At 46.8% G+C, this 13,850-nt stretch overlaps 1 protein-coding gene across 11 annotated transcripts in view; it reads right to left on the bottom strand.

Moving 5' to 3' along the window:
• Nucleotides 1-8,045: 8,045 nt before the first annotated feature.
• Nucleotides 8,046-13,850, bottom strand: part of IQSEC1 (IQ motif and Sec7 domain ArfGEF 1) — a 377,994-nt gene continuing 372,189 nt past the window's right edge. For 8 of the 11 annotated variants that reach the window (XM_041761602.1, XM_041761606.1, XM_041761614.1 and 5 more), the window contains 2 exons: nt 13,800-13,849; nt 8,046-12,509 (listed from right to left, as the gene is read on the bottom strand). In XM_041761602.1, coding sequence (XP_041617536.1) covers nt 11,967-12,509; nt 13,800-13,849 — 593 coding nt within the window. In that variant the 3' untranslated portion in view covers nt 8,046-11,966. The remainder of the gene's footprint in view (nt 12,510-13,799; nt 13,850) is intronic. The other 3 variants (XM_041761608.1, XM_041761613.1, XM_041761610.1) reach the window with 2 other exon arrangements.

The raw sequence follows: 13,850 nt of genomic DNA, 5'->3' as shown, positions 1-13,850 counted from the left end.
GATACTATACATAGAAAACCCTAAAGACTCCACCAAAAAACAACTAGAACTGGTAAATGAATTCAGTTAAGGTTCCAGGATACAAAACCAATTCACAGAAATCCAGTGCATTTCTATACACTAATAATGAAGCAGCAGAAAAAGAAATTAAGAAAACATTCCAATTTACAACAGCACCAAAAATAACAAATGCCTAAAAATAAATTTAACCAAAGAGATGAAAGATCTGTACTCTGAAAACTATAAACACTGATGAAAGCAACTGAAGATGACACAAACAAATGGAGAGACATTCCATGCTCATGGATTAGAAGAATGAATATTATTAGAGTGTCCATTCTACCCAAATATTGCATTTAATGCAATCCCCATAAAAATACCAACAGCATGTATTCATAGAACTAGAACAGACAATCCTAAAATGTGTATGGAGCCACCAAAGACCCCGAATAGCTAAAGCCATCTTGAAAAAGGAGAACAAAACTGGAGGTATCACAATTTCAGACCTCAAGTTATATTTCAAAGCTTCAGTAATCAAAACAGTATGGTACTGGTACAAAAACAGACACATAGATAAATGGAATAGATTAGAGAGCCCAGAAATAAAACCACAGTTATATGGTCAATCTTCGACAAAGGAGGCAACAATGTGAATGGGAAAAAGATAGTCTCTTCAACAAATGGTGCTGGGAAGACTGGACAGCTGCATGCAAAAGAGTGAAACTGGACCATTTTTTAAATACCATACACAAAAATAAACTCAAAATGGATTATGGAGACCTAAATGTCAGACCTGAAACCACAAAAATCCTAGAAGAAAGAACAGGCAGTAATGTCTCTGACATTGGCCATAATAACATCTTTCTAGATATATCTCCTGAAGCAAGGGAAACGAAAGCAAAAAGCAAAAATGAACTATTGGGACTTCATCAAAATAAAAATCCTCTGCACAGCAAATGTAACAACCAAAAAAACTAAAAGAAAACCTACTGGGTAGGAGAAGATATTTTCAAATGCCATATCCGATGTAGGGTTAGTATTCAAAATACATGAAGAACTTACTGGAAAAAACAAATAATCTAACTTAAAAAATGGGCAGAAGACATGAACAGACATTTCTCCAAAGGAGACATCCAGATGGCCAACAGACACATGAAAAGATGCTCAACAACACTCATCATCAGGGAAATGTAAGTCAAAATCACAATGAGATATTATCTCACACTTGTCAGAATGGCTAAAATAAAAAACTCAAGAAACAAGTGTTGGCAAAGGTGTGGGATAAAGGAACCCTTGTGTATGTACTGTTGATGGGAATGCAAACTGGTGCAGCCACTGTAGAAGGCAGTATGGAGATTTCTCAAAAAATTAATAGAGCTACCCTGTCATCCAGTAATCACACTACTGGGTATTTATCCAAAGAATATGAAAACACTAGTTTGAAGGGATACATGCACACCTCTGTTTAGAGCAGCATTATTTACAATAGCCAAATTATGGAAGCAGTCCAAGTATCCATCAGTAGATGAATTAATAAGAAGATATCACACACACACACACACACACACACACACACACAAACACACAATGGAATATTACTCAGCCATAAAAGAATGAAATCTTGCCATTTGCAACAATGTAGATGAACTAGAGAGTATAATACTAAGTGAAATAAGTCAATCAGCAAAAGACAAATACCATATGATCTCACTCATATGCCAAGAAACAGACTCTAACTACAGAGAACAAATTGATGGTCACCAGAGGGGAGATGGGTGGGGGGATGGGTTACACAGGTGATGGGGATTAAAGAGGGCACTTGTGATAAGGAGCGGGTGACATACGAAACTGTTGAATCACTATATTGTGCACCTGAACTAATTACACTATATATTAATAAACTGCAATTCAAATTTCAAAAAATTTCCTTCAATAGTTGCTTCCCTCTTCTTTTGTGTGTTTGTGCTTTCTTTCCATCTTGACTTGGCCAACTATCAATTTGTCTACTTTGCTTAGTCTTTTAAAAAAATTTTTATTTATTTGAGAGAGAGAGCAAAAGACAACACAAATGAGGGAGAGGGAGAAGAAGATTCCCCCTGAGCAGGGAGCCCAATGAGGGGCTCAATCATGACCCTGAGATCATGATCTAAGCCAAAGGTAGATACCTAACCGACTGAGCCACCCGGGAGTCCCAACTTCGCTTATTCTGTAAGAACCAACTTTCTAATCTGTGTTATTTTTTCTCTATTTTCTTCTTTTAATCTATTTTCTAACTCACTAATTTTTCTATTAATTTTCTAATACTTTTCTATTATTTACTTTTTTATGCTTACTTTATTCTCTTTGAGTTTGATATTTCTTTTGATTCTTTTATTAAAATATTTATTTATTTATTTATTTATTTATTTATTTATTTATTTATTTTGCACAAGCAGGGGGGAGTGGCAGAGGGAGAAGTAGAAGCAGACTCCCTGCTGAGCAAGGAGAGTGATATGGGGCTTGATCCCAGGACTCTTCCATTCTTATCCATTATATTTTAGTCTTCCATCTATATTTAAGTAAATCCAGTGCTCATCATCAGTCCTTTTGCCCAAATCAGTCAGATCTCTTGGGGGGATGGTTTATCCTAAAACATTCCTCAGGAAGGACTCATAAGTAGTATATTCACTCTTGTATGTTCAAAACCAGTTTGAAGGTACTTGTCTGGAAAGCTGGAAGTCAGCTTGGCTAGATACAAATTCCTTGCTTCATGCCTTTCCTCAAGTCTCTTAGAAATGCTGCTCCTCTGTTACCTTGATTTACATGTTATTTTGAGGAACCTGAGACCAATATGATTTTCCTTTCTTTGTTATCTTTTTTTTCCCCTTTCTTTGTATCTGACCTGACTTTATTGCCTGCAGGTCCAGCAAATTTCTTCTTTATCTTCAAAGTTCACCAATTTTACCAGGATAGGTATCTTAGTGTTGAAAATTCTGGGTTTGCTTTTTTTCCCAGACACAATGGCATCTTCCAGGATGAAGAACATATTATAGAACATTTTCTTTTTAAATCTTAGTTCTGTTTCATTGTTTTGTTTCTCTTCTTCTAGGACTTCAATTACACGAGTGTTAACTACTCATTTTCCATCTGCTACATTAATACTTCCTCTTTGATTTCTAACACCTCCTGCAGTTTCATTTTCTCAGGTCCTGTTATTTCCATCCTGTGTCTCTTTTCCATACTTCCAGTTATAACTATTCTCCTTTGAGCACCGGGATAAGTTGGTATTTTTCTTCAACCTTTTCCTTGAGTTCCCATAGCACATATTATTTGTCCATTTTTATTCTGAGCTTGTGAGGCTACGATTTGTTGTCCTCCTTCATGTGATACTGCTTAAGTGTATCTAGTTAATGATGGGAGTGTTGTTACAATTCTTGGCTTTTACTCCTATTTGCCCAGATCGTGTATTTCTATTTGCTAAAAAGTTTTCTCATTTTTCTTCTTAAAGTACTTTATATGGATACTTTGTGTTTGAATTGCATTTCCTTTAATAAGATACTTTTTTTTAAGGTCTGTCTTCGGATTGGATTATTATTATTTTTTAAATATTTTATTTATTTATTCATGTAGGCAGAGGGAGAACCTGATGCGGGACTCGATCCCAGCACCCTGGATCCGGGGATCATGACCTGAACCAAAGGCAGACAGACACTCAACCACTGAGCCACCCAGGCGCCCCCGGATTGGATTTTTTGATAGCGTCTTATTTGTCTTAGCTCCTTCTTTCCCTTTACACCAAGCCTCCACGGGAAGTCTATGGCCAAGGTGCCCCCTCTTCTACAGCAGTGCCTTCTGCCACCTATGGCCCCAAGCCTTTCCATATCTTGTCCTTTTGATCCCACCAGGTCTCAGTTGTCCTCTCAGCATTTGTCCATGCAAGGTGGGTCTCTCTCCTTACAGCATGAGTCCTAGGTGTTACCTGTTTTTCTCTTTCAAGATTTTTATTCATTTATTAGAGAGAGAGAGAGAGAGAGAGAGAGAGAGAGAGAGAGAGAATGAGAGAGAGAATGAGCACAAGTGTGGGAACAGCAGAGGAGAAAGAGCAGACTCCCCGCGGTCAGGGAGCCCAACGGGGGGGCTTGATCCCAGGACCCTGAGATCATGACCTGAGCCGCAGGTAGACGCTTAATCGACTGAGCCACCCAGGGCCCAATGTTCCTGGTTTCTACTGCCCTTAGGACCGTATCATTCTCTCTTTTCTGTGCACTCCACCCGGACCTATGTTCTGGTCTGCGACTTGATGTCAGTTCTGCTAGTGGAAGATGCTTAGTTTCCCACTGACCTTCCATTGGAATGCATGGTTTTTGCTCATTCCTGGGAAACTGTTGGTCTGAGCCACGAGTGACTTTTTCTTTTCCTGCGCAGTTCTTAAAGGATGTGGGGAGAGAGTCCAATTGAGGTGGCCGTGATGACCCGCAGGCATTTTTTATTTTAGAATGGTTTCTTTCCTACTGACCCTGTGGGAGATGAGAAGTGACACTGGGCACACCGGAGGTGGGGGTAGAACATGGTTACAAATAACAGGAAGCAAAGAAAAGATTCCCCTAGAAATGCCTCAACAGGCATGAAGCTGCACATTAGAAATGAGGGAAATTAGCCCCCATGACATCTCTGCCACGAGCCAGCCAATAAATCTTTATTACAGCCCACTCTGTGTGGAGACGTGGGATGGGCTCCCTTGGGAAGCGAGCACTGACTGGAGCGGCATCTCAGCTGATGCGAGGCTACCCAGAGTTACCAAACTGGTGCTGATGTTCATCCCAGGAACACGGCACTAAAGTTAGATTCAGGGGTGTCCAACTTCTCCAGGGCTCACCTCCTTACCAGAACCACCAAATCCACTCAGAACTCTATGATGTCCTTCTGTCTGTTCCTTGCTCACTAAAATAACACTCTCTATGTGTCAAGTACATCATGGAACATCCATCTGATGGGCCATTACGCAGACATTATAAACCATTGAGTCTTTTGTACTAAGGGGAAATAAAGAATAAAATTTACATACAGACTGGTTACTAAACCGTATGCTGTAGAGTGCAAGAGTTCCACAGCTCAGGTAAGTTTGGGAAACACGGCACAGATTTCAGAGAGTCCCAATGCACATCATCCTTTCAAAGGCTCTGAGAAGTCCTGTGGTAAAAAAAAACCAGCTTAGCTTTGTCTAATCTGGCATTTCCTACATGTTGTTGCTTGTGAACTATTTGTTCACGATGGGCACCAAAGAACACTTACAGACACTTTGGAACATATACAGAAGATCTGAAGCAGGTAACTAAGAACACGTGTGAAGAGAAAAGAGAAAGCAAGTAGACCTAATAGTTATAACTGTTTTTGGGTGGTGGGATTATAGGTGAGGATTTTCCCTTTGTACGAGTCTATTCACTCCAAATGCCCTAAATGTTAAAACACATTTGGTGAAAGCTAAAACACAAAGTAAAAGCCTCCAACTACTGTCCCAAGTGCTCCTGGAAGTAGTGAGGAATGCCAGTAGTACTGGTTGGCCTCTCCCCAGTACCCTGGCCCCATGCAGCTTCCCTAAGATCTCTGCTCTCATATTGAGCCATTAAATTGCATTGTGCATTTTAGCGCTAAGTTCTATCTTTGGTCCTAGGGTGTTTATTTATTTAACAAACATTCATGGCAGTTCTGCTTGTGCGGCGTGTGGAGATAACAGCGGGGTGCAAGAGCCACCACTGTCCTGACCTGGTGACTTCTGCAGTCGCAAAAATGATCACACCATTGACTATACAGCTACAAGGGATGCATCTCAGAGAGACTAATGGCTCAACTACAGTTTGTTGTATGAAGTAGGAACTAACTACACAAAGATGGGAGGAAAAGCATTCCACCGTTGGGGAGGCCCAGTGGCAGGAGGAAACACAGCTTGCCTGGGCACCTGAAAGGTTGGAGAGCAAGGTGAAAGTGAGGGTTATGGGGTCAGATCATGAAGGCCACTTAAGGATCTTCTTATTTTTTTAATCCTAAGGACAATAGGAAGCCACTGACTTGGCTTTAAGTGGGTTGCCCCGTAAGAAGATTCCTCTGATGCCACATGGAGAATGGGTTTTGGGGGAGCCTGTTATGGCAGCTGGGAGACCAGTCAGGGAGCTCTAGGCCAGGGGAGAGATGTGCAGAAAGGGATGGACTCCACATGTTGGAGGCCAAAATCTAAAGGGCTTGGTGACAGAATGGACTTGGAAAGTCAAGGGAAAGGACAGATGTAAAGAACAGTTAAGTTCTAGGGATACCTGGGAGGCTCAGCGGTTGCGCATCTACCTATGGCTCAGGTTATGATCCTGTGGTTGGGTATGGAGTCCCATGTCGGGCTCCCTGTAGGGAGCCTGCTTCTCCCTCTGCCTGTGTCTCTGCCTCTCTCTCAGTGTCTCTCATGAACAAATACTTAAAAAAAAAAAAAAAAAAAAAAAGAACAGTTAAGTTCTGGTTTGTGTGACTCAATGGTGGTGCCATCTGCCCAAAAAGGGGACACAGCAGGGCCCCTGGTTTCAGGTGTGTCTGAGACCACGAAGCTGGGGCAGACGTAAAGAGTTGGGGGCATGATTGAAAGATCAAAGGGAACACAGTGCTCACAAGAGAGGTCTGGGCTGGTCACTCAAATTTGGAAGCTGTGGGTACACAGAAGGTTGGCCGTCAGTAGGCCTGGAGACAGACGTAGAGGAAGAGACTTGGTCTGGTCCTCAAACCAACATTGCACAGCTCTACAGAGGAGTATTAGCCTGTGAAGAGGATGTGAGGGTGTCCCTGGAGAGGAAGAGTGGGATGGAAGATACGAAGGAAACAGTCATTCAAGGAGTGTGTGAACAGTACCGAAAGCTGCCCAAGGCTCAATAAAATGAGGGCTGGAAACGGCCGGTGTGAACCACTCTTGCAGAAGTCTGACGGTGTCATGTGTGTCTCCAGCTAGACTTCTCCACGTCAGGGTGGTGAAGGGCTGAGCAAACAGGCTTCCATAAAGTTTTGATGGTGGTGGTGATTTACACACACTAAGATCAGCCCACAGCTTGGCTGTGCCCTCCCATTCCCCCTTCCAACCATCAGCTCATTTTGCATTTTGACGAGACCGGTCCTGTGTTGGTCTCCAGACACAGAGAAGTGGATCAAGTGCAGCCCTTATCCCCAAGGCGCTCATAGTCTGGTGCAGGAGACAAATGCAAACCCCGGAGAAATCATCACTTCCAAGCACCGGCTTAGCAGCTCATTGCACCAAGTGGCTGGCGAGTGCAGCCCCGTGTGTGCATCGTGGCATCAGACACAAAACTGCAGCTAAGTGTTTCAGGGAATTTCAATAACTGGCTTCACCTCCCGAAGAGCCTTGGGGTAGCCGGGAAAAGGGATGGCCATCCAGTTGCAGAAGTCTGAGAATATCTTTTGATCACAAATCACTTCTCTATGAGGTGTGGGCCACAGCTAACTGTGGTCAGTAAAGTTAACCTTGTTTTCCACAAATTAGATCTACCAGTTATACTTCATTTTAAGGTATGAAGTGGAAATTTCAAGGCTGTATTCTCTGGAGCTGAATTTGGTTCCAGAAAAGGAGAAATCACACAAGCCAATCTTGTTTTCGCAGGTGAAGCAGAAGTCACCTTCCTGGTTTTTGCACATCGCATTAACCATCGAGTGGGAAAATGGTCTGCCTGGACCTCATAAAATAATCTCTCCTCTATCATTTGGGGACTTGCTCCCCCCATGGCATTCCCAGTTCACCTCAACACTCCAAAGGAGCCAGCTCCTAACTCAATGGAACCATTCAAATGTATTGAAAGCTGCTAGAAATTATATCTTTGAAACCTTCCATCTAAGCTGACACTGGGATATATAGTTTTGAGTCTAATATCAGCGCCCTCGATTAAAACGAGTCCCATGTCTTCCAGGAGAGCTACTGGCCCCAGCAGTCATGACAAGGACAGGCCAAAGTGGTTAGCTGGAGCGCTCTCTGTGTCCGCTCAATAGGGAAACAGCTGGACTTTTCAGAGAAAGTAAAAACCCGAGAGTTTTAAAGGATTTATTTGATTTCTCCACATGATCACAGCTATGGTTTTACATCAATAGAGTCTGTTACTACTCACAAACAGAATGCATATTAAAACAAAAGCGCTCCTTTTCTGCCCAAAGTTACACAGCGGGTGCCGGGCCTCTCGTGAGCGAGGTGTCTCTTGGAAGTCTTTGCACGGTCTGCATTCAAGACCTGATGCTAATTGTTTAAAACAACTAGAAGGTGAACGACAGTTCCCAGGAGGAGAAGGGTCCTGGCGCGAGACCTCGATGTGGCCACAGTTACACTAACGTGTGTGCGGCGCGGGTAAGAGGTACACAGCTCCTCCCGCCTGGCCCTCTCCCCCACCCCCACTTCACACCGATTGGTTTCGCCAGCTTCTTCCTTGGTTATTGTTGTTATTGAAGACACTTTACAAAATTACTCAGTTTTCAGGCAGGAAGGGTGATGATTGTTTACAACGAAACTGTAAGATGCATGCTTACCTGTAGAGACACAGCTTTATAGGGAATGCTGAGTCAACACCTAGGGTCATGTTTAAGTATCTGCTGTCTTTTCAGATCATTGTGAAGAAAAAACAAGAGGCTTCTGCTGCATGCAGCGCGTGATGGAAAAATCGCTCTATACTGGGTGACTGAAGACATTTTTAAGCAAGATGTGCACATCATATTAGGATGAACTTTATTTTTACATTGTTGTACAATTCATTTGTAAACTTAAAAAAAATTACAAATACATGATTTAATTGTTGTCCCAGAAAAGATTTCTGTGATGCTATCAGCCGCATCCTCACGGGTCTCCTACTCCTGTCAGAAATTACTGTTAGGCACAATTTGTGCGACTTAAGGAAAGTGTCGCAAGTGTGTCCTGACAGTGGTGAGGGCTGACACAGACATCCTGTGGTGCTCAGCCTACTGCTGCCTATGGGGGGCTGGAGGGGTCAGGGGAGGTGGGGTGGGGTTTGGGGTGACGACAGGCCCCCACAGCTGTGACACTGCGGCAGGCTGGGGTTTAGAAAGAACAGTCCCATGAAAGCAACACAGGGGTTGGGGGGGAGGGGTACAGCAATTGGTTTGAAGCCTTTGGTGCCCAAAACATGAGATTTGGGCAGTGTGGCTCCAGCTCCCTTAATGGAACAATGTACCTTCTGGAAACCCCTCCCATGATGTTTGTAAATTTAACACAAAGTATGAGGAAACCTCACTGACCTGAGCCCCACACACTCAGTGAAGCTGGAAACATGGGGAGAAACAGAATTTGTTCAAGAAACCTCCTTTCGCTAGACCCAGCCCCATGACGGCGGGACAAAGCTTCAGGACACACAGACGGCAGCTCTGGAGATGGGGGTTCTAAGTGGTCTGTGGGGCACGAAGGACGGCAGGGAACAGAGCCCCACTGCCTGCCATCGGCTTTGCCGTCTGTTCTTTTGCATGAGCAGTTGTCCCTTCGGAAAGGGCAATCTGGTGCCAAACAGCCTATCTTTTCTGGAACAACCTTGAGTTTACAGTGAGACTCTACTATTGGTACAGAGGGTGAAGAAAAGCCGACATATTTCATATGTTATCACTTTACTTCAACTATTTGTCAACAGTAACACTGATATAGTTTGCAAATACACAAGACATAGAGTGTGCCCTTGCACGACTGACGCCAGATGGCATGCAGTACAATTTGGCTTATCCTGGTAACAACAACATCCTTTAAACTGCAAGACAGAGAATGCCTCGGGGAGCCTGACTCTGCCGGGAAAACCAAAGAAATTTACCGGCTGGCGGAAGCGGGGAGCCTCCCACCAGCCTGGCTTGGACCACATCAGACACACCCGTGCTTTTTCACTTCTCTCCTGCCGGGCAGGTGCCCGGGAGAGAAACACGACACCGATGGGAAGATAAAGGTGGGCAGGTTAAAGTCACACTTCTTTCAAAAAAAAAAAAAAAAAGGCTAAACTCTAGATCGCTGTATTTGCTCTCTGTGGAGGTTAACAAAGTGCTCGGTTTGCAGATTTGCTGGTATGGTGGCCTGGATGATGTGACAACGGGGTGGGTGGGGAGGGAACCGGGCAGGCCCCCCGCCCCCACCCCCGCCGCCCACCAGGTGGGTTCCCCTCGGTCTCTCGCCGCCATCTGGCCACGGCGCGCCACGCTGTCCACGGAGCGCGGAGCCCCGGGCCTGCAGAGTCCTGCAACTAGCTTCGCCCTTTCTGAAAGGGCTCTCCGCCGGGGCAGGGGCCGTGGGGCAGTCCTCGGGTCCCACGGCTTAGGAGCACAGCACAGGCGGCTGCAGTGGCTCGAAAGGCTGAAACTACAAAGTACGGCCCGTGGGTGACTCAGTCACAGAACCGGACGCGTGAGGCGCCCGGCCCCGGGGCAGCGGATGGTGTCACCACAACACGGAAGCGACAAGAGCACAGCTGAGAGTCATGTGATGCCCTGGCAGCTAACTGGACCATGAGAAGGCAGCGGGGGGGCGGGGGGGGGGGTGCTTCGCTGGCGAGGGCCGGCACTTGTCAGCCGGGGTCACGGGGGCCACGGTGATGACACGGGGGGTTGTGCTAGCACATGGCCACATGGAATCACGATGATCACGGCTACCGCTCAGAAAACAAAATGGAAAACACACACACCGCCCTGGGTTGCTACATGCTAGAACCAGCCTTGGGGTTCGGAGCAGTTCCTGGTGGGAACTCGCTCAGGGGCTTGTGCCTGTTGCGGTTGGAGACAGGATGAGTAAGTTATGGTGTTGGGGAGACGAGGATGGGAGCTGGCCGTTTTCATGTTGGAGATGAACGCTTCTGCCGTGGATGGGTGCCCCCCTCGGAGGGGCTCAGAATGAGTGTGCATTAAATCATATGCATATAAAAGAAATATGGATCATGGAAATTCACAGTTATCGCAGCCATTAAAGTGTCTAAGAATCTGTGTAACCAATATCCTCAGACAACCAGTTCCTAACTAGTTGTCCCGAGTTGCTACTGTAGAGTTTACTGCATTTTTATCTATTTGCTTACCTGAAATAACAGAGCAGTTATAATACTGATTACTTATGATAGTTTTCTGTTAATAAAATAAGGATTTATACAAAGCAATATTGGACTTTTTAAACAGTTAGATGCTATGTTACTTGGCACAGTTAGTAATGATCGTGTAAAGATCTTAGCCAGTCCTGGAGGGACTTCTCTTCTTTTTATGAAAATATGGAAGTATCTGAATTTGTTCCTAGCATTTACGTTTTTGGTTTACTCTCTCACACATTCATGTAAGGTACTGTCTTCCTATCAGGTAAGTGGAGCTCCTTGTAAAGTCTATATTGCTAATTTTGCGGACTGAGACGTCTCCTTTCACACACAAATACTACCTATACAGTATATATATATATATATTTATATATTTATATATTTATATTATATAAAGTTTACTTACGTTATTTTCATCAACCATATCAGGTCTACTTAATTTTTTGCCCATTGTCAATAAAAGAGCAATAAATGCAGCAAGTTTTGGGTTTTTGTTTTGTTTTGTTCTGTCTCTGGTTTTTGTGTCTCGTTTCTTCTTTTCCTAGGCTGGGTTTTCATCTGCGTGTACATTTAGGGAGCAGAGCTGAGGGCTGCTTTGGGGTTGGGGGGGCAGTTCAACATCTACGTGGCCAGTGGCACCGTTTTCAAGGCTGATGGTGGCCGAGGCCCACCCCTGGGGTTGAAGTGGATGGAACCCGGGACGCCCATGCTAAGTGAGAGCAGGAGCTCTGTTCCCTACAACACAAGCCCCATGGGCTCAGGGGGCTCCATCCAGGCCGTGGGGAACGGAGGGGAGAGATGGAAACAGAAGTGCCCTGGGTCTGGTCTGAGGCTGGCCGCCCCTGGGCAGGACTCTGTGTGGTGTGCAGTTGTCCAGGGAGTCTGGGACCCCACCCGGGCTGTCTACACAATTGTGCTGATGCCGCTGGGTTTGGCCTTGCTGCTGGTGGGGGGCGGTGGGGCGGGGGGCTGCCCGTGGTGGTGCGCTGCGTGGCCCGGGTGGCCGGCATGGGCCGAGGGCAGCGGTGGGTGGCTGTGCACGTGGGCCCCGTAGGGTGGATGCCCCCCGTGGGGACCGTGGTGATACTGGTGTGCATGCTGGATGTGCTGGGGGGGGTGGTAGTGGTGGTGGTGGTGGTAGGGGGGCGGGTTCTGCTGCATGTGGCAGTACTGGGTGTGGTGCCCATGCACCTGTGGCAGGCCCTCCACAGGCCCCTGGTGGTGGCTGGCCATGGAGTGCTGTGGGTGGGGCAGGCCTGGTGGGTGGGGGGGCAGCTGGGGAGCGGCTGAGGGCGGGTGGGCCTGGGGAGGGGGCTTCCCTCTCTTACTCCCAAATAAGGAGCCCAGGAGGGAGGATGAATTAGGCATAGTCTGGTGTGGGCGAGATGGACACTCTCGTGTTGATGTAGCTCTCCGGCGCATGTGAGGACTGCTAATGATGGACCCCTAAAAAGGAAATTCATAGAAATCAAAATTAAAAGATCTTAAAGTACTTATGTCAGAATGATTCTTTTTTTTAATGTAAAAAGTTCACCCACTGACTGCTAAGCCTTAGTTCAACTCACTGGCTGCAGAGGGCGGGGCTGGGTGAGGCTGAGTCAGCGTCACCTCTGCTCATGCTACTGGGGGGGCCGCCGGGACCAGAAGTGGCTTTCCACTGAGAGAAGTGGGAGGTGGGGCACAGGATGAGGGACCCTCCTATCTGGTCGCAGCAGCAGCAGCAGCAGCACAAGTGTGACTTCTGCTCTCGTCCTGACACAGAAGGCGGTCTGAACTTTCGGATCAGAACGATTGGCCTGGGGGTGCCTGTGCGCGGCATGTGCTGAGTGGAGTGGGGTGGGCTGGTGAGCATGAAGAACAACCCCGTTCCTGCTGAAACTGCACCCTACGCTCTCCTGGATCCTCTCTGCGGGTGCAAGGGCATCTGCTCTGCCTGTGTGGGCTCTGAGGTCTTTGGGGAAGCTGCTGGTAGGGACAGGAGGGGCTTGGGGAACCTCATCCTGGGTGGGTGGGTGGGGGGTGCCTAGGCATTTCACTGCAGCTACCTACTGCAAACCAAACAAGGAAAAAGAAGGAAACAAAAAGGTCTGCAAGCTGAGGTTAAGATGTGAACAGTAATATATAGAGATGGTTGGAAGATGAATGAAATCTCATGAAATCCACACTGAGGTTTTCTTTCTCTCACGGCTCTCCTCCCCCAAGCTAGCTAAGCAAGTCCATGGTGCCCTGACTGCAGGCACACAGCAATCGAAACTCCAGGAAGGAAGCGATGGGGATGGCGGAGCATGGAAGTCAAGAGATTGGCAAAACCACCCCGGACAGCACAGGTGGAGGGTGCATGGGCGCCTGGCGGCGGTGCCTCCCGCCCAGGAGCAGCACCGGCAGGTAGGGACCCCGGGGCGGCGGGGGTGGAGGGTGCCAGGAAGCCAATGTTAACCATGCTCGGGGCCACGGTGGGGGGAGCAGGGTTAAGCAGGAACTAAAACACAGAATCCATCCAGAACCACCCCCCCAGACCCCGCCCCAACAAGCGGTGAGAGGCACAGGCGATGTAGGCGGGAGAAGCTGGCATGCACCGGGCTGAGGCAGGCAGGGGGCCGGGCGTGTCTGCGCCTCTGTGCCGGGAAGGGGGAGAGCAAAACAAAACAAAAACGGGGGGAAAAGACAACAGATATAAACCGAGGATTGGGGAGGCAACACACGACAGCCAGCTGGACGTAGGCGCTTCCTACTTACTTCCACATTGCTCTCTAGCGATCCCGCACTGCTGCGACGCCCTCGCTTCCC

Source organism: Vulpes lagopus, chromosome 7 (assembly GCF_018345385.1).
Source record: "Vulpes lagopus strain Blue_001 chromosome 7, ASM1834538v1, whole genome shotgun sequence".
Classification (NCBI taxonomy): domain Eukaryota; kingdom Metazoa; phylum Chordata; class Mammalia; order Carnivora; family Canidae; genus Vulpes; species Vulpes lagopus.
Note: the sequence above shows the minus strand (reverse complement) of the source record. Positions and strands in the feature narration are given on the sequence as shown.